Genomic DNA, 19803 nt, shown 5'->3' with positions numbered 1-19803 from the left:
AGTGCACAGAGGCCCAGCAAGAGACCCTAACTGCCTTGTTGGAAAAGGCAGAAGGATGGGTTTTTGCAGCCCCGTTCAAGCCTCGTGACCACGGCAGTCCCAGATCTCAGGAAACTGGGTCAAGGGCATCAAACTCATTCTAACTACGACTCTGCAGGTGCAACACAGGTGTCACCGAGGGGGTGGTAGTTCTCTGACATGAGTTCTCACAACCCTGGTGGAGCATGCCTCTCTGTTACCCCCACTTCTTCCTGAGCACAGACTGGATGTGATCACCTCTTCTCCTTGATCAGAAGCTTGGAGATGAACCCCCGGGCCTCCTCTGAGATGTCCTGAAATTCTTCATCCTCCAGATCCCACCTGCAGGCCAGGATGTTGTTCAGGGTCTCGGCGTCGTTATCTCCCAGGAAGGGGGACAAACCGCTGAGTCTGTAAGACACGGAGTCGGGTTGAGTAGTCTTTAAACACCTTCAAACCCTGTACAGACAAGTGGCCTTCTTGTTTCTGTCCTTTAAAACTGAAAGAAGGCAAATCACCAAGAATTAAGCATAATTTTATAATATGTTTTTGCAATCGAGAAAATGCTATGTCTCCCACCCAACTCCTAACTTAAACAAGGTCACAATGAAGGCGGCAGCTACCCTCAGATATGAATCTCAGAGAAGAGTAAAACTGCCTTTTTAAAGCACTTTACAGCTAGCAAAGTGCTGTCACATCCGCAGACGGCAACCGCCAGGAACGTCACTTCTGAAGAGTAAAGCTACTCAGTCATTTCAGGGATCAGGACACAAGTTTGGGGGCGGTTGTGTTCTTCTAGTTTCTTTGGAGGCACTAGGTGTTGTCCTAGGGTTAGGGTGATTAATGAAGAAGACATCATTTTACTTTTTCAGGGGATGTACAGGGAAAGAGTTTATTCCTTTCACCCACGGGAGTCAACAGAACCTAGGAAGTATCTGACTATGGAACAGAGTTATTTATTTTCGAAAGACCTAAATTAGGATTTTTATTCAAAATAGCAAATAGAATATGTGGGGCGATTGAGAACAAGCGTCAGAGGGGCTGCGGGTCCACTTACAGCATGTAAGTGATGACTCCCACGCTCCACATGTCCGTGGAAAAGGAAACAAAATCATAGTTCACAACTTCAGGGGCGAGGAATTCTGGCGTTCCGAAGTTCACCTTCAGCTTCTCTCTGGGTTTGTATCTGAAATTTAGGAGACAGTGCAGAGGAATGGAGAGGATCAATCAAAAGTCAAAAAGCACGGAAGTGGAAAGGATGCAGCCTACGAGCAGAAGAACTGCAGCCACACAGCAAATTTAAAATAAAGAGACGATAAAGGACATCACATACTGAAGAGACAGTGTCCACAACTTGTAAAGAAGCTTCCCACTAGAAAGCCTTAATAATCTGAAATAATTGTGAGAAAAGCCACTTGGAGTAATTTCGAGCACAAATTATGGAACACGACAAAAGGAGCAGTGATACAGACTGTGACGTGTTGATGGCCTGAACGAGCCTGTTTCAATGAATAAAGAAGATGCGGTAATTTATGACCATTTAATCTTTTCACTAATGCGCTGAGGTCCATGCAGAGTCTTTGCTCCCTTAAGAGGCTTATCTGAGCCAGAACCCTTTGCAATCTTGGTCACACTATTAATTTTTTTAAGTAAATATTCTCTTTACACATGGAACAAATATAAAAGACTAAGGCAAACTCTTACAAATCCTGAATTAATGTCTTCAAGCTTCATAACCACACTGTATTAGGTTTTAATATCCCATATTTTTCCTGCGTGCGCTGTGGAGACCCCTAAACGTTCAAATTCCGAAGCCAGCAAGGTAAAGCTGAAACATAACTTTGGTTAATTCTAAATGGGGATATGAAACCAAGGGGTACATCAGATTTTTCTTTGCAAAGAACAAGCACCACCGTGCTCCCTAACTCAGTTCATACACCTATGTCCAAACTGACATACCTTCTGGCCAATCCAAAGTCAATAATTTTTATTTGTTTAGTATCCCGATTCACACACAGGATGTTCTCAGGCTGCCAGGAGAAAGAGACACATTAGCAATGAAAACAACCATCCTTCACTCAAATTGTCCCTGAACCACAACTAAAAATACAACGATGCTCGGGAAAAACATATCAGGCCTTTCCCTCTGGGGCTGGCTTGTCTGCGTGGGTATTTTCTCCTTTAATTATGTGGTGGACAAGGCTGTAGGTCCCCTGCCTAGCTCGCCTGGCCCTGCCCATCCCTCCCCCAGCTCTGCCGCCAACGATCACGCCTGAGTTCAGGCCGAGGCCTCCTGCCTCAGGACTTTCCAAACGGACTGGCGGGGGCTGTCTCAGCCTTGACATCTGCCCCCTAAAATTATTAAGTATGAATTTCCCCTTCTTGGAGGAATATTTTTCCTGAGGATTTATGAGTTCCAGGAGAAATGGCCTGATTCATCCCACCAGCCACACTGAACACGCGCTGTAACGAGAACGGCTCTAACCTCCGGACTTTCCCTTCGCGCTCAGTCTGTGGGAAAGTCATATGTGAAAGGAGGGGCTCCCTCACCCCCGTTCACTCTCCATTCTCAGCAATTCCAGAGTTTTGCTGAGTTTGGCCTCAGTGCCTAAAACCCTTGACTAAGTGTTCCCTTGGAGTTTGAGTCTGGAAAGACTTTGCCCCGCCAACCGGACAGTCTCAGGGTGACGAGGAGAAAGGTAGGTAGCACTACAGCTCGGTGTTTACAGAATGTCTTACAAGTGTACCTACCTTTGTTAAGATAGAAAAACCGAGGTCTGGGAAAAATAAGGGATTTGTTTTAAAGTCAAGGTCATCCATAAAAGAGAAATAAAAATTTCAAAGAATTGCCTGAAACTTTCAAGCTCTAATTAACCCCAACTCTTCCCTAAGTGCTGGGGGGAAGGGGGAGGTTAGCCAAGTTGCCAAATCCCCAGGATTCATGTCCCATCCTTTAGGTGGGATCATGGCTGCCCCTCCCCTGCCCGTCTAGGTAGAGGAGAGGTTAGAATGAGATCAGAAACTCAGAAGCACTTCATGAAATGACCTAGTGTCACCTTGCCAATAATCAATAGTCCATTTGGTCGGGCATAATGTCTTTGGAAGCCTTTTTTCTAAAATATCTCTAAAACAGAAGTCTATAAGAAAAGGCGACTTATGGAAAAGTGGGTGCCATACAAGGAGATTTGGCCTCATGCTTAAATAACTGATCGATCATGTATAAAGCCGTCCAATTTCCAAAGAGCACCGTGACATAAAATATTTGCTCGCAGAATGTAAAGAAACAGCTCTGAGGGCACTTTCAAAAGTTACATTTTTTTTCTAATTATGAAATTAAAGCATATTCATTGAATAAGTTTTGCAAAACACAAAAAATATATAAAGGAGACCATTCTTAAGTCACCTATAATCTCCCCTACATAGTGACAAGCATTCAATATTTCGGGCCCCTTTCCTTCCAAGGAGCTTTCTGAAAGGGATGCCTGACCCTTAATGACTCATCCAGCTGTCGCTTTTATTATGATCTTTACATACAAGCCACGGCTAAAATTGCCCGTTGCAAGTCCTCAATCAACATTATGAAGCCACATATGGAGTTGTTTGACTTATGACAGGTCAGGTCCTCATTTCAGTTGCCAGTCAAAGCCCTTTAGGGATATGTGTAGAATACCCACACTCGAAAATGCTCCGTGAAAACATGCATTATCAAACCAGCTCATAGCCACGGGCTTTGCTAATGATTTTTAACCTCTGGCTGTATCATTTTATATATCACTTCCTTCTGGCCTGTGAATGGGAGAGGCAAAAGACATAAATCAAGAGAGTAAGGGAAGCCAAGTTAGAGGAGCAGCGGCCCATGGAAACCTATTTAAGGAAGTTACATTTATTTAGCTCTGCAATCCCTGATGACTTGCAGTAGATGGTATGTTATACAGAATATATATTTTATCTCACTGTCACGCTGTGCAAACAGGGAAATGAGAAAATGACTGAGCCACACAAGAAGAGGCACTTTACGAAATTAGAGCTGGTCGGAGTTATTGGTCCTTCCCCGGTTGTAACTATGCACCGTCCAATTCTAGGGACTTCATAATGGGAGAGAGAGCGAAAGGAAAGGCTCATTAAATAAGAGGAGAAAGAAGGCTTGGCTCCCCGCTGTTGGCACAGGTTTTCCACTGCTCCCAGGGTGCTGCCCAGCCCCACCCACCCCCTTCTGCCCCTCGCCCTTTTAGCACCTCCCTCTGGCTGCCCTGTATCCCATTCTGCCATAGGTTTCTCCTCCGTGCTCTAGTATGCCTGTAGACAAACAATCCCTAAAGTCCTCACTTTCCTAAAAGGTTTTAGGAGAGTGCTGGGGATTCTTGGAGAGCTGGAAAGTTTGGCTACAACCAGGAAATTCTGAGTTAGCTAAAATTCTCCCACCTACTCATCCTAATAATGAGAGGATGCAACACGGATGCTGTGATGGTGGTGATGATGGTGATGGTCATGATGGTGGTGGTGGTGGTGATGGTGGTGATGATGGTGATGGTGGTAGTGGTGGTGAGGATGGTGATGGTGGTGGTGATGGTGGTCATGATGGTGGTGGTGGTGGTGATGATGGTGGTGGTGGTGATGGTGGTCATGATGGTGGTGGTGGTGGTGATGATGGTGGTGGTGGTGATGGTGGTCATGATGGTGGTGGTGGTGGTGATGATGATGGTGATGGTGGTGATGGTGGTGTTGGTGGTTATGGTGGTGATAGTGGTGGTGATGGTGGTGATGATGGTGATGGTGGTGGTGATGGTGGTGATGATGGTGATGGTGGTGGTGATGGTCATGATGATGGTGATGGTACTGATGGTGGTGGTGATGATCGTGGTGGTGCTGGTGGTCATGATGGTGCTGGTGGTGGTGATGGTGGTGATGTTGGTGATGGTGGTGGTAGTGGTGGTGTTGGTGGTGATGGTGGTGGTAGTGGTGGTGTTGGTGGTGATGATGGTGATGGTGGTGATGGTGGTGGTGATGATGGGGGTGGTGGTGGTGGAAACCATCTCCCAGTGAATTCCTTTAACAAAGGCAAGTTACAAGAATCTGAATAGCCGTTCCCTACAGATGGAAACATGCACGTATTAGGAGGTGAGAGAAGTTGAGAATGGGGAGATGAGGCTAAAAATCCAGATTTTCAAATTCCTGAATATGTACCTAGTGACAGGATCAATCTCCCAAGCTGGTGTACAGTACCCAACAGGGCCCCCTGATCCAAGTCCACTCACTGAGGGGAGGGTTTGGGAAGGGTTTACATTTCAGATGATGCAAAACACACCCTACCTTCAGGTCTAAGTGGAGGATGTACATCTGATGCATGTGCCTTACCCCCTCACATATCTGCCTGATGAACAGGATGGTATCAAGCTCGGTCAGATTGTAGTTGTCATCAACGATGCGGTCGAAGAGCTCCCCTCCATCCACACTGCAGGGAAAGAGGGGGGCGCCCTGAGTCATGACCTCTTGATGAGCACGTGTTTCTCGTGTCTGAGCCTCTCTGACTCTTCCAACAGGTGTGTGGGCAGCTATGTCTCTACCTTCTCAGTGAGATGCCTCTTACGTTGAAGGCCCTTATTTGAGCCACCATCACTTTCACAGATGGAAAGTCTCAAAGCCCTCTCATCCAGTGGCTACAGCTCTGGGATGGGTCCATCTCTGCCGTTTCCTAACGCATATGGAGGATGAAGAGGAGGCTAAGAAGGCAGGGAGAGGGATTCCAAATACCACGGGAAGGTTAGACTAATTTCAGTGATAAAATGCTTCCGTGTGGCGGATGCTGGATATTTTATTATCCAAAATCCCCATTGCACAGTGATAAACAAAAGCCAAAATGGGGGCTGGGCTGGGGAAAGGATGTGAATCACAAACACTAATTCAGTGTCAGAATGACTCACTTTCTAACTAAACACTTCCTACGTTTTTATAAAAGTAATTTGAAACAGAAGCTTCTTAGCCCTACTTGTAAGAGTTTGACATGAACTTTGTATTAGCAATTAGGTCAAAGGTGAGATGCAGTTCAAGAATCACTTTCCTCCAGGTTACCCAGAACAAGAGTTAAGCTGGGGCTTTGACAGCACAGCTTGGAAATAAAGCTAAACCTCTGTTGTCCTCCTGCTACTTATCAACAAAATCTCACACGGAGGCGTCAATTCCCGAGTAATTTCCTTCCCGAAGTGGATGAGATTCTGACACATGCAAGTCAGAATCAGGGCGCCCCAGCATGGTCCAGCAGCTCCGAGGCAGGACAGAGCCGCAGCCGCATATAAAGGGGCCCTGGCTGTGTGGGTAGGTTTGGGGCAGCGGCGGGGAACATACTACTCCATGACCAGGACGATGTCGTTCTTAGACTCGAAGGCGTCGTAGAGCTGAATAAGGTTCACGTGGTCCAGCTGGTTCATGACGTTGATCTCGTTCTTCACTTCATCCTGGGAGAGGGAAGGGCTGGTTTAGCGCCGTGAGGACAACGGCCAGGTGGGGTCCACACCACACAGCCCCTCACCTTGTCCTTCATGCCTCTGGTCTTGATGATCTTGGCCGCCAGCTTCAGACCTGTGGCTTTCTCCTCACACTTGTGAACCTGGCCAAAGCGCCCCCTGCCAGAGAAGAGGACGAGGCCCAGCATGAGGGTCTGTCCCCACCAGGGCCCTGCTCCAGTCACTGCCCAGTGAACAATACAGCTGCCCGGCACCCCTCTTTTTGACTTTGAATGAGCAAGTCTGTTATGCACGTGCTGTAGCCAATATCTCCTAGAACAGGGGCTTCCCTGGTGGCGCAGTGGTTGAGAGTCCGCCTGCCGATGCAGGGGACGCGGGTTCGTGCCCCGGTCCGGGAAGATCCCACACGCCGCGGAGCGGCTGGGCCCGTGAGCCATGGCTGCTGAGCCTGCGTGTCCGGAGCCTGTGCTCCGCAACGGGAGAGGCCACAGCAGTGAGAGGCCCGCGTACCGCAAAAAAAAAAAAAAAAAAAAAATCCACTTGTTAATGCAACGGAGACGGGTTCGAGCTCTGGTCCGGGAGGATCCCACATGCCGTGGAGCAATAAGCCCGTGCGCCACAACTACTGAAGCCCACGCACCTAGAGCTCATGCTCCGCAACAAGTGAAGCCACCGCAATGAGGAGCCCCGCTCACTGCAACTAGAGAAAGCCTGAGCACAGCAACGAAGACCCAACACAGAGAAAAATTAATTAATTAATTAATTTAAAAAAATATCTCCTAGAACACGTCAAGTTCTGATACAGACCACTGGCATCAGAATTCCCTGGGGGGCGATGTCCCAGCCCTACCCCAGCCCTACTGATACAGGAAGGCCGGGGGAGGCCCCAGAAGCTGCAGTTTCATGACGTCCCTTGGGTGGTTCATTTGCACCCTAAAATTTGAGAACTTCCGTCACAGAAAAAATAGAATCTTTCTGAATACATATGAATGTAACAAGCTAGGCTTCGTAAGCATATGAGTGATACAGGCTGTAGGTCAGGCATATCAGATTACCTTTGGAAACTGCATATAAATAAGTAAGAAGTAATAACAAAATTGCATACAGACACATTTAATCAAAATACATATTACATAATCACCTGTGAGATTTTTTGACAGTTTAGCTTGGATATCAATTTAAATATACTTCTTTTTTTTAATAAATGTATTTATTTTTATTTTATTTAATTTTGGATCTATTGGGTCCTTGTTGCTGCGTGCGGGCTTTCTCTAGTTGTGGCGAGCAGGCTCCTCACTGCGGTGGCTTCTCTCATTGCAGAGCACGGGCTCTAGGCGCGTGGGCTTCAGTAGCTGTGGCTCGTGGGCTCTAGAGCGCAGGCTCAGTAGTTGTGGCGCACGGGCTTCGTTGCTCCGCAGCATGTGGGACCCTCCCGGACCAGGGCTCGAACCCGTGTCCCCTGCATTGGCAGGTGGATTCTTAACCACGGCATCAGCAGGGAAGTCCTAAATATACTTCTTAAGACAGCTTCTTTCAAATATCCTCACATACCAAAAGGCACACTCAAGAACAATCTTCAAATTTGACTCGCTTGCTGTGATGCTTGATTTAGTGAAATAACTGGAACCCACGTGCCTGCCTGTGTCGCTGGCCGCATGCAGGAGTGGAAGGAGAGCTCCCCAACGTCGTGGCCAGAAGCCCACAGCAGAGGAGAGGGCTGCTGCAACAGTAAAGGGGTGGGAGTGGAGGCGAGGGCACCGCATCCCCCCGACTCAGCCACGCTCCCTGAGCAGAAGCAGGTGGGTCCGTAAGCACAGCCGAGCACGACTTCAATCCCGCCCACCGGCCCAGGCGTGGTCTCTTTCCTGGAGCTCGTGAACCTACAGCCCCAGGCGCTTCAGATGTGGCTGTTCATTATGAAAAGGCTTGTTTCTTAATTAGCAACGGCCCCCAGAACGTCTTGGCCCAGCAGTGGTGCCTCGTCGCTGTTTTGCTTTAGGGCCACCCCGTCTGTCTCTCTGGCCTGGTTTATTCTGCAAAGCTTTGAGTGATGAGGTGACCTCACAGGGTCCCTGCTGGTCCACCAGGCTGATAACGTTATGCTAACTGAATGGGGTGAGCAGGGACTCTAAGGCCATGGGGGAGATGAACCCCAGGAAAATTCAGGGGCCTGACACCGCATGCAGGGTCCAGGGATCCTTGCCATGGTGCAATAGCTCTGCCCGAAGTGCAGGATAATTTGCTGCATGTTGGCTCTCCTACTACTGAGAAGGAGGTCCACCTGCTGATGACCTCTTTGGTTTTGAGGCAAACATACACATCTGACTGTGTTCCTCTAACTTACTTACTGAGCCCAGAACAGGGGGTGATGGGCAGCTGGTCCTGCCTGCAGGATGACGAAGAAGAGTCAACGCTGCCCAAAGGGGCAGGAAGGAAACTCTAAGAGTCACTGACAAACCTCGGTCAGAAGCACGCGCAAACCCTGGTGGCTGTTTCAAAGCCGCTTCTGCAAATAACTTCTCTCCTTTAGAGAAACAGTCGCTGGCTTGCCACCCAAGTATCCCTTTCCCCCCCAGCCCATCCTCACAGGCTTGAGGGGCCTTCGCCACAATGGGTCAGCTGGCCAGCGGAGGAGGAGGAAGTTCATGTGTGTCCACGTGACAAAGGGCAAAAGGTAAATGGGATTGGAAGAGGGGGGAGGGGCTTTGCACAATCAGCCTCACCCCCAGGACCATAGGCAGGAACGCGCTCTGTAGTAGCCACGCGTGTTTTCCCTGTGTTGGTAAGTAAATTTCTATGTATTTGTATAAATGTTCCGCTTTCCTCTTCCTATTTTACATAGATATGCTGATGGGAGTCAACTGAATAATTTAAGCCTTAAGTTCCAAGATCTCGCAGGGGGATTACTGTGACTGAGGTAGGAGGAGGAACTTCCCCCAGTGACCAACCCACCCCCGATAGACTTGACTCTTCCTACTTCAGGGAGATGTGGATGTCCTGCCAATAAGTCCTTCTGGGAGGCAAGTAACCGACTGAAATACAGCAATAATCGTAATTCATACGGTAACAGCATGAACGGAAACCAACAATGACGGACACGTGCCATGAGAAGTACAGTGTTCGCTCATTTCTACATTCTGCTCCTCGGTGTTCAAGCTTCCAAACCTTCTGAGGACTCACTCCAGACACGACAGCACAGGAAGTGAGGCAGATGTTAAATGTGGAGGGTAGTCACCACATCAACCTCTCCGGCATCAGTGATGCTTTTCAGAAATGGTTAACGTCTCTCATCTCTTAAAATGTTCGCTTATGATGTTTCCGGTTCTCTGGTTGAGACTGGCAAACACTTATGAAATTCTCAAGATCCATCTCTTTGTTCATAGCAGCACTATTTACAATAGCCAAGACATGGAAGCAACCTAAATGTCCAAGAGATGAATGAGGAAGATGTGGTACGTATATACAATAGAATACTACTCAGCCATAAAAAAGAATGAAATAATGTCATTTGCGGCAATGTGGGTGGACCTGGGGATTGTCGTACTAAGTGCAGTAAGTCAGACAAAGCCAAATTATCATATGATATCATTTATATGTGGAATCTAAAACAATGATACAAACGAACTTATTTACAAAACAGAAACAGACCCACAGACATAGAAAACAAACTTATGGTTACCAAAGGGGAAAGGCGGGGCGGGGGGCAGGATAAATTAGGAGTTTGGGATTAACATGTACACATTACTATATATAAAATAGATAAACAACAAGGACCCACTGTATAGCACAGGGAACTCTACTCAATATTCTCTAATAACCTATAATGGAAAAGAATCTGAAAAAGAATAGATACATGTATATGTACAACTGAATCACTATGCTGTACGCCTGAAACTACACAACGTTATCAATTAACTATACTCCAATATAAAATAAAAATTTTAAAACGTGAAGAAGCAGTACAAAAGCTAAAATAATAAAATTAAAAATAATAAAAATAAAAACACTTATAAGAATTAAAACAACAGAAAGGGACCTGTCTCTTTGAAAGCGCTCTTCTTTCCTCTTTTGTCACGAGAGTGTTGAAGCTGTGAGCATTACTCACCCTCCTAGGATTTCAGTTCTGCTCACGGTGTAGAAGCTGTTGACCGCGGCCTGCTTGGCTGTCACGATGCGGTGATCAAACGGCGCAGGTGGTGCCCAGGCCTCGTCTGGAGGTGAGAGAAGGGACGCGTGAGAAGCGGCCCGAGGGCCAAGCCTGGGCCTGAGTGCAAATGTGCTCATTTAATAAGAAAACACAGTGGGCCACCTGTTTGATTTCTAATGATCCAGGGAATGTAAGTTTTCATTTCGTGTTAGGATACATGGCTCATGAAGGTGACGCGCCACACCTTTGAGAAAGGGTGTCGGGGCCTCTGCACCGTGGCACCTAGCTCCCTCAGGGCAGCTTTCAGAAACGTCAAACAACTGCAAATCTCCAAGCCCCGTACAGTCCAAACAGGTAATACTTTCAAACTGGAGATATCTGAACACAAACCCCAGAAACTGACCCATTTTTTTAAAAGCACCACTGATAAAGTCCATTATTTTCTTTAAGGCAGAGAGAAAAAGATGAAAAATTTCTTCATGTCATTGAAAGGTTTGATATTACTATATATGACTTTCCAAAATATTTTAGCCAGTATTCAAGACACATTTAAGGTGCCAAGGTGCAGTTTTCCTGGTAAACACCCAGTAAAACTGGCGAAGTATATATTGTACAGCTCTCAAATTTCTCCCGCCTTCTACCTTCCAGCCTAAGCATCTAACCTCCAGTCCACCTCAGCTCTAAAATACATGTTACTCACTAATATTCTTCCAGTATCCTTTTTACTTTTCCACGGTTACTTGCCGTGAACCTATTCATTTCCCCATTTATTCATTACTTAAACATCTACTGCGTGCAGCTTCTTACGTGCATACAAAGGGTACGAAGGGAAGTGAGTAGATAATAACTTTGCTTTCAAAAATTTACATTTGTTCAAAATGTAATTCTTGAGCACTTATCTTGAGCTAGGTACTTTGCCAAGTGTTCATATTTTTTAAGATTCAGATAATATAAATCTCTGGGCAATTGATTTGATGGGGACGTTCTCCCTTCACACCATAAATATGCTGAAAAGTGAAGAAGGTATGAAAGAATTCTCTTGGTGGCATTCGTCTCTTCAGACCAAAAAAAAACCCCAAAAGTGATTGAGTTATGAACACAAATGGCATCAATGTGGCATGATGTCTCCTCCAGGCTGTTAGGCTAAGTGAAATGTAGTCGGAAATGTTTGCTGGAAAGGTTAAGGAGCTTTAAAGGGCTGGAAGAAAAGCCGTTTCCTACCCAGGGGGGGTCACCAGATCTTGCTGCCTGGGGGTCTTTGCTCCAGGGGACCCCAGGACTTTGTCTTGTTGGTCCCCCCGGCGCCTCCGGCGTCCTGTGTCCTCCATGTGCATCTGTCACCTGCACCTGCCACATCTATTCCGCTCTTCTTGTTCTCCTCCTGGACCAAGCTCCCCTCTGCCCCTCTCCACTTACTGCCGCCCGAGGGCTCTGTTGGATGAGGGTTCTGCAAAACAGGTCCTGTCGCTGACTTGCCTGTGGTTCGTGATGTGAAAATGGCTTTTCTGCTGCCATTATTTTACCTGGAATATAAAATCCAGCCACAGCTCTCAAAGCTTCCGGGAGAAAACTTTCAGATGGCCAAGTTTCTGAGCACTAAAGCGTCCTCAAGATGCTGCTTTGTTGAAGGGAGGTAAGCTTCGTGATGGAGAGTTGGCGATGTCAGTGTTCGGGGTGAGATGAAGCAGGATGCATCCCCTCACCCCAAGCAGCACGGTCACAGGCGGAGATGACCAGCACCCCGGGGACTCTCCCTAACAACCTCACGACCCCAAGTTAGTCCACTGACCCTTTACAAAGGCAGTCATTTTGTGACTGCCTAGCTAGTCTGATCTCCATTTTTCACTTCCTTTCCTTAAAGAAGATAGAAGTGACCATGTTAAAGCAAAGTGAAAGGAGCAGTGGTCTCTGAGTGGTAACAGCAGAGAGTCAGCCTTTACTGGTGAAAGAACTGACCTAACTTAAGTTTCCCAACAGCTCCAGACCTTACTAAAAACATCTCTGCAGTGATGGACTTTCTTAGTAAACATTAGCGTTACATTTAATTCTTGGGAAATTAGACTTCTCTACAATTGGTTTCCAAAATACATTAGTCAAGAATGAAATAAGGGGAATTCCCTGGCGCTCCAGTTGTTAGGACTCCGAGCTCTCACTGCTGAGGGCCTGGGTTCAATCACTGGTCAGGGAACTAAAATTCCACAAGCTGCGCGGGGTGGCCAAAAAAAGAAAAAAAAAGAAATAAGAATCATGTCTTAAATCCCTAAAAAATACCACAGATGTTTGAACTGGGATGGTCTTTGTTCCAAACAGATTCTGTGGCTCATCGTAACGTAGATTAATTCATTTGAGTTGGCTATATAACTGCCTGGATTTATATGTGAAACTTCTCGGTTGAGGAAGAATCATTCAGTGACCTACTGTGTACTCAATCCTCACAATATTTGGGAAGCAGCCAATTCATACATCTGATCAATCTGATCATTGCTCAGTTATCAATCTTAGGAAGGATGTGCTCTATACTGCTAAAAATAGGAAACTTTTACTTGATATTTTAAAAGTACTGGATGTGATTTCTACTAATCATTATATCCATCTATCATTCGGTAGAAGACTTAGAAAACACTAAAACGCCTGAAAATGTCACAGGCAAGAAGAAAAAATAACGGCAAGAAAACGTGGCCAAGAAAACTCCACACAGCTGGGCAAGTGGCTTCTAACCCACTGCTTTAAAGCAGAGTCACTTCAGTTATCCTTCGATATGGACTTAAATCGCAACGGCGCATAGATCTGCAGAAAACGTCAGCTGTGGAAGCAAATGCTTTAAACCCTACCTTTCATAGGATTGACCACTGTTAGTTCTATAAACACACTGCTCTTTATTTGAACTCTCGTCCAGCCCTGTTTCATCTGGAATTTCGGATTCTCCTTTTTCCTTAGCTTCTCGGTCACCAGGCTTTTCCTTAGAACGAAGCCCATTTTTCTCTTCTTTGAACACTGGCCATTCATTTTTATCGGCAGAGCCTTGCTTATCATCCCCAGAGCTATTATTTTCTTGTCAGCTCAGTCTCTCTGGGCATGAAATGACTCTCCCGTCTTCACTTTCCCTTGGCTCTGTGGAATTTCTTACAGCAAAATCTTCTAAGCCTGTTTCGTGTTGAGCTTTATTAAACGTTTCTTTCTCAGATTGTTCTTCCGGGAAGATCTCTCTAAAAGCCACCATAGGACACAGTGTTTTAATGGAGGACGCATGTGATCGGTGTCATTTTGGCTTCACAGAATGGCATCTCTATACAGGCTTCTCTTTATTGGCAGATAAAAGCTTTGGGGAAGCAAAGTAGGAGAAAACCTGACCAGTGGACCGACAGCTGGGCCTCCAAAGAATTTCTAGTTTGTAACTAGTAGGACCCAAAGCCAATCAAACAAAGGTATTCAAACAGCACTTCACCCGACACAGGGCATCACGAACATGTAACTTCCTCTGAACAAGAACAACCTCGTGACTTGTATAACAGAGCTTGACCCACAAATATCTAGTCTTATAGAAAGGTTACCTGTGGCAGGTGCCGTCCTTTTGACTTTATCTGGTGCTGCTTCCTTCAGGCCAGGGTGTGAGCACACCTGCTCCTTAGCCTGTGGGCACACGATTGAGTAATGAGTAATGTGAGTTACACATCACACCAGGCTCTCTCGACCTCAGCACTTCTGACACTTGGGGCTGGAGAATTCTTTGTTATGGGGAATGTCACAAGGATTATAGGATGTTTAGCAACATCTCTGGCCTCTGCCCACCCGAAGCCCACAGTACTCTCCCCCACCCAGGTGTAATAGCCAAAAAAATGCCTCCAGAAATTGCTAAATGTCTCCGGTGGGCAAACTCACCCCATATTGAGAACCATTATATTACACAATTCAAACACAGAAAAAAAAAACAAAATAAATAGTAATTTAGAGGGTAGAACAGTCGGAATTAATGAAGCCCTGTACAGACTAGAGTGTTTGAAAGCAAATGACCTCACTATTTTCGAAGAAATTTTGTAAAACTCTGGCATTGTTTGTAGAAGAAGGCCCATCTTCATGGATAGATAAAGGATATTGTAACGTGATTGTCACCCTTGACCTCTGTTTGCATTGTCTTGATATAGTTCACATATAAATCAAATAAAAACGAGAGGCTATATGTCAGTGGGTTTTGTAAACCAGAAAGTAGGAGAGTAAAGTAAGCTTTTATAAAAGGGGCTTCTACAGTGCTTAGAACAGATGGCCCCTTTCTAAGGAGATAAACATTCTTTTCACAGTCCTGGTTTCTCTGAATTAGCTAAGCAAACCCTTTTTAAATACCACATAAACCCACCCAAATTATCATAAGTTCTGAAGTTATACGTTATAAGTTAATGAAATTGTATGGATGTCCAAAGAATCAGTCTTTTTTTCTTTGGAAAGAGAGTAAAATTTGCCTGAGGGTGACTTACAAGCATGAAACACCATGTCAGTGCAGGTCATAGATATCAAGACAAATTATAAATGTGCTTTTAAACAATCCAAAGGGCAGTCCCATAGGTTCAGAGCCTTTCCAGTTTTCAGATAAGGACCTTCAAACACAGAGGCATGTTTAGTAACTCTGCAGAAAACCAAAATTAGAGATTAGAGCCCAGGAGTTCGGAACTTTCTCTTTTAAGTGAAAGGTCAGGAAAATGTCTTTTAGTTTCCCTGCTCTATACTTGCACAGCAATCAGCACATACTCCCACCCCAGTATAGCTTGCAACATTTTCTTAAACATTTTTTTTCTTTCTTTCTTTCTTTTTTTTTTTCTTTTGCGGTACACAGGCCTCTCACTGTTGTGGCCCCTCCCGTTGCGGAGCACAGGCTCCGGACGCGCAGGTTCAGCGGCCATGGCTCACGGGCCCAGCCGCTCCGCGGCATGTGGGATCTTCCCGGACCGGGGCACGAGCCCGCGTCCCCTGCATCGGCAGGCGGACTCTCAACCACTGCGCCACCAGGGAAGCCCTTCTTAAACATTTAAAACACCCACTTTTCCCAATTTTTTGCGTACCGCCAAAAAAAACACCAAAAAAACCAACAAAGAAACTGGTGTGTCAGTTAATTTCAATCTATCAAAATATGTAAAATTGAGAATTTGGCTGTAAGCGTCCAGGCGTTTGCCTCCAGGGACGTCTCAGTGTCAGTGGTGGGTGCCCACAGGATGTGCTGACGCTCTCTGGGTGCAGTGTTCTGATTTGACCAACAGGAGAGCTATCAGTTCTGAGGAAGGTAAGAAACAGGCTTCCAAACCAGACCATTTTCTCCTTTAATTATATATCAGATATGATTCACCATTTAGATAACGTAAGAAGGTCTTTATTCATTGCCACAGGCTATTATATTTTCATTTCCCTAGGTCATACTGACATCTAGAGGAACTTTGAACTGAAGAGTTCCCGAAAAACAGAAGACGTATTTCTCCTCTTCTGTTTCTGGGCAGCGACTTCAGTATGAAGTTCGTTCTTAGTGTTTCCAAGTTATATGTAGAAGTTGCTAAAATAGGAAGTACAGGTGTGTAGGCACATCTTGTTTGTTTTCCAAAAACAAACGTATTCTGTACTGGTTAAAGAGGACTGGTCGGTGCTGGAAGGATTATGATCACCGTCTGCTAAGGAATAAAAATATCAGGCCGGACACTGTGTCCTTTGCTGAATTCACGCTGACGGACCGGACGAGCACGAGGGCCCCATTTCACTCACAGTCACTCATTAATTTGTTCACTTAATCATTACTCATATATTTGCATATGGATTCCTTTTTTTTTTTTTTGCGGTACGCGGGCCTCTCACTGCTGTGGCCTCTCCCATTGCGGAGCACAGGCTCCGGACGCGCAGGCTCAGCGGCCATGGCTCACGGGCCCAGCCGCTCCGCGGCATGTGGGATCTTCCCGGACCGGGGCACGAACCCGCGTCCCCTGCATCGGCAGGCGGACTCCCAACCACTGTGCCACCAGGGAAGCCCCATGGATTCCTTTTGTAACCATTTCCCCATTCCTTTTATAATATTAGTGGATGTAGAATGACTCGGGAAAGAAAGGTGATTTGGCCCGAATACCCAAGTATTCAAAACACAGTTTTGCTCTCTCTACTCTGTCCCATTTCCTGGGCTGGTGTCCTGAGTGGACCTGTGTTCCCAAGCTTGTCCAGCTAGTCTTTGAGGGGCATGGAGGAAATGTTAGAACTAATTTCTATTCTTTCTCCATTCTTTCCAAATGTATATTTTACTTACTTTTAAAAATATGTCTTAGTAATATTGAGCACATATGATTTGTCTGTAATATATGAAATGTTTATAAAAATATGTATACATGTATTGCTTATCCATTTATATCATTTATAAATAGAGTAAAATATTGCCATATGCTTTAAGATATTTTGCCGATAGCAGTGAACAGTCAGACTACTTCGGAGACCACTCCTCTAGGTGACACTATTTCCCACATTCTGCTTTTCTGAAATATGTGCTTTAGAGAAGAACCATTCTGATTAGCGGGTTCAAGGGCAAGTACCTAATTACAGCTGTCCGCTCAATTCTTGCAAACTCTTCTCCACCTTCTACAAAGTACTGCTTTTAAGAGGTCAGGATTCGTTCTTCAAACGACCTTTGTGACAGAGTAAACCAACTGCATGCACTTCACACTCCTGTCTCTGTTGTAGTTTCGCTTATTGCCGCGGAATCGAGACCCTTAGAGGAAGCAACACGGGTGCACAGGTGTGTGCCGTGTACCACCAGCCTCACCAGCCCAACACTAAAACCCTACTTTTCCTGAGTGGTGGGATAACCAAAAGCGAAATTAATTCAATTGAACAACTTTGCCCGATCCCTCTTTCATTCCCATTCAATAAAAATCTATTTTAAAAAGCAGGCCTGAAATGGCTTTAACTTTGAACTAACAGAAAGACTGAGATGGTTGCTGCCTTCTCTGGACGATCCTTTCCTGGGTTATGGTACTGTCCCCGCCCCGGGGGTATGGACCTTTCCCTACACCTCTTCTTCCCCAGCACCACACGAAGGGTCAGGGTTCTAGAAGTGCCTGGTGAGCCCGTGTACACGAAGGAAGAAGTGCTTTCCGGAATGGTGGTCTCATGGCGAGAACATCCGTGTGTCAGGCTGCATCACTGAAAAGCCGGACCACCCAGGCACAACCTGACGTGCACCCTGCCACTAACTCTCACATCCTTTGCATCACTTAGCTGATGTTAAGTGACACCCACAGCCCTGCATTTGGGGACTACAGTTGCTTCAGAAAACTGTTTTCTTAACATCACAATGGGCCACGACTAAACTAACGGCATAAATCCTGAGCTGAGGGTATATTACTGCTTATGGAGGTGCCAAGATGGACATGTTTGGTAATTTTAACATTATGCCTTAGAAATACAAAAGCAAAATTACAACAACTGTAATGACCTTGTTAAACTCTGATTAGAATCCTCGTGGGGGAGAGAGAAAAACAGAGGCTAAAAGCAGACAAAGAGGAATTTTCAGAAGAAATATTAAAACCGTGTTTCCTCGTCTGAGCACAGAAGATGATTGTAGAGATCACCTGTGAGAGCAATCTACTTCTCTTCATCCTCAGGGCACACTCAGATTCCCTGGGCATTAAGGCGAAGGCCCCTAAAGTCCCTGGCTGATACAACCCCCTTTGTGATGTGCAGCGTCTGGTAGGACAGGACCTGACGTTGGCAGGAAGGCAAGTGCTGACCCTGACCTCAGAGCACAGCGAGTGGACCCTCCCCAGGCTGCGGAAAACATCGGAGATAATCGGACAGAAGACTAAAGCCTCTTGGTGTGTCCACAATTCCAGGGACAGGCTTCATCCAGAAACCAAGGAAATAGGACTCCTCACAGGTGTATGTCAAGAAAGAGCCCGGAATCAAAGGCATTGGTTCAGGAAAGTCTAATCGGAGGCTCTGTCAAGGGAAGAGACGTGGGCAATCCTGCTTTCATTTGATTATAAGATGCATGGACAGTTCCACGAAAAGGCGGCACACTGCACAGGGAACAGCCCCTCCAGCCAGAGAAGACGGATGGGGGCCCGCACTGCTCAGAGGTGCTGTCAGGCTACTCCTCACTGACCACAGGTTTTACTTAATCTAAACACACTTTTGAGTTTTCTTATCTCCACAACCCCTGCTGCGGCCAAGGCCCCGTGGCCACACGTGGGTGCTGAGCAGGGCTGTGCAGACCCAGGGTTACGCGAGAGGCCGGCCCTTGGTCTGCCCTGCCGCCTGGGGGGCCAGGCTGTGGACCAGAGCCGCAGACTACTGACTATATAGGCCTCCTCCACCCTCCTCTCCAGCCTGGCTTTGTCGATTCAAAAGAACTGGTTAGAATTAACCTGGAACAAATTAAAAGTCTTCTCCTAAAGATCCAGTCACATTGGGTACTTGGGTCGTAAGGATCTGACTTTCCCTCGTCTCACTGCTGATGGACGAGCTCATCTGAGACGTCTCATACCAGATCCATATCTTCTGATTTCCTAGCCACCGCCGTCTCCCCGTCTGCCCCGAACAGGGACTGCTCAGCCCTCCGAGGCGTACCTGCTCTTCTCACACAAGCTGCCGACGAGACTCTGCCTGCGGCCCCGCGCCACCCCACTTCCCACGTGCCCAGACTCTCCCGCGCTCTGACCTGGTGCTTCTCGGCCACCCGGGGTGGCGGACCGTCCGGCAGCCATCAGCGCCCGGGGCCCACCAGGGAATCTCACGACCCTGCCCGTGTGGAGCCCGGACGCGGAGGATCTGAGGCCCGCACGGACCGTCAGGCTCTGCCGGGTTTGGGGGCCGCGGCTCGCCGGCGCCGGCCCCGCCCCTCTGGCTTTGGAGGCGCTTTGGTCCCTCCCCGCCCGGGCGGCCCCACCAGAGTGTGGAGGCCAGCAACACCCCGGGCAGACCATGTTGCTCATGTTTCCCTTTACCCATGCCGCCTCCCACCCACCTTCAAGGGTCTGACCCTCCCCAGGGTGCACGATTACCCAGCAGACCACTGCCTCCCAGGGGCACGTGTGGAAATGGGTCTGGGGCACAGCCCCCAAGACCACAGCTCCCCCAAGCTGACCTCGGGGGGATCGGGGTGGGGGGAGCCAAGAAAAAGCCCGTGCTGCCAAGCGCCCCTCGGGACCCTCTGCCCGGGAC

The 19803-nt window shown here is 47.0% G+C and overlaps 1 protein-coding gene across 1 annotated transcript in view; it reads right to left on the bottom strand.

The window, feature by feature from the left end:
* Positions 1–19590, bottom strand: part of MYLK4 (myosin light chain kinase family member 4) — a 30679-nt gene extending 11089 nt beyond the window's left edge. The window contains exons 1-8 of the mRNA XM_065886022.1: positions 19428–19590; positions 10585–10690; positions 6545–6638; positions 6361–6470; positions 5329–5470; positions 1978–2048; positions 1076–1204; positions 277–429 (exon numbers count right to left, since the gene is read on the bottom strand). Of these exons, the coding sequence (XP_065742094.1) occupies positions 277–429; positions 1076–1204; positions 1978–2048; positions 5329–5470; positions 6361–6470; positions 6545–6638; positions 10585–10690; positions 19428–19590 (968 nt within the window). The remainder of the gene's footprint in view (positions 1–276; positions 430–1075; positions 1205–1977; positions 2049–5328; positions 5471–6360; positions 6471–6544; positions 6639–10584; positions 10691–19427) is intronic.
* Between the last annotated feature and the right edge of the window lie 213 nt (positions 19591–19803).

The sequence above is a fragment of the Phocoena phocoena genome, chromosome 10 (genome assembly GCF_963924675.1).
Source record: "Phocoena phocoena chromosome 10, mPhoPho1.1, whole genome shotgun sequence".
NCBI lineage: Eukaryota > Metazoa > Chordata > Mammalia > Artiodactyla > Phocoenidae > Phocoena > Phocoena phocoena.
The sequence above is the reverse complement of the archived record's forward strand: the minus strand, read 5'-3'. Positions and strand labels throughout refer to the sequence as shown.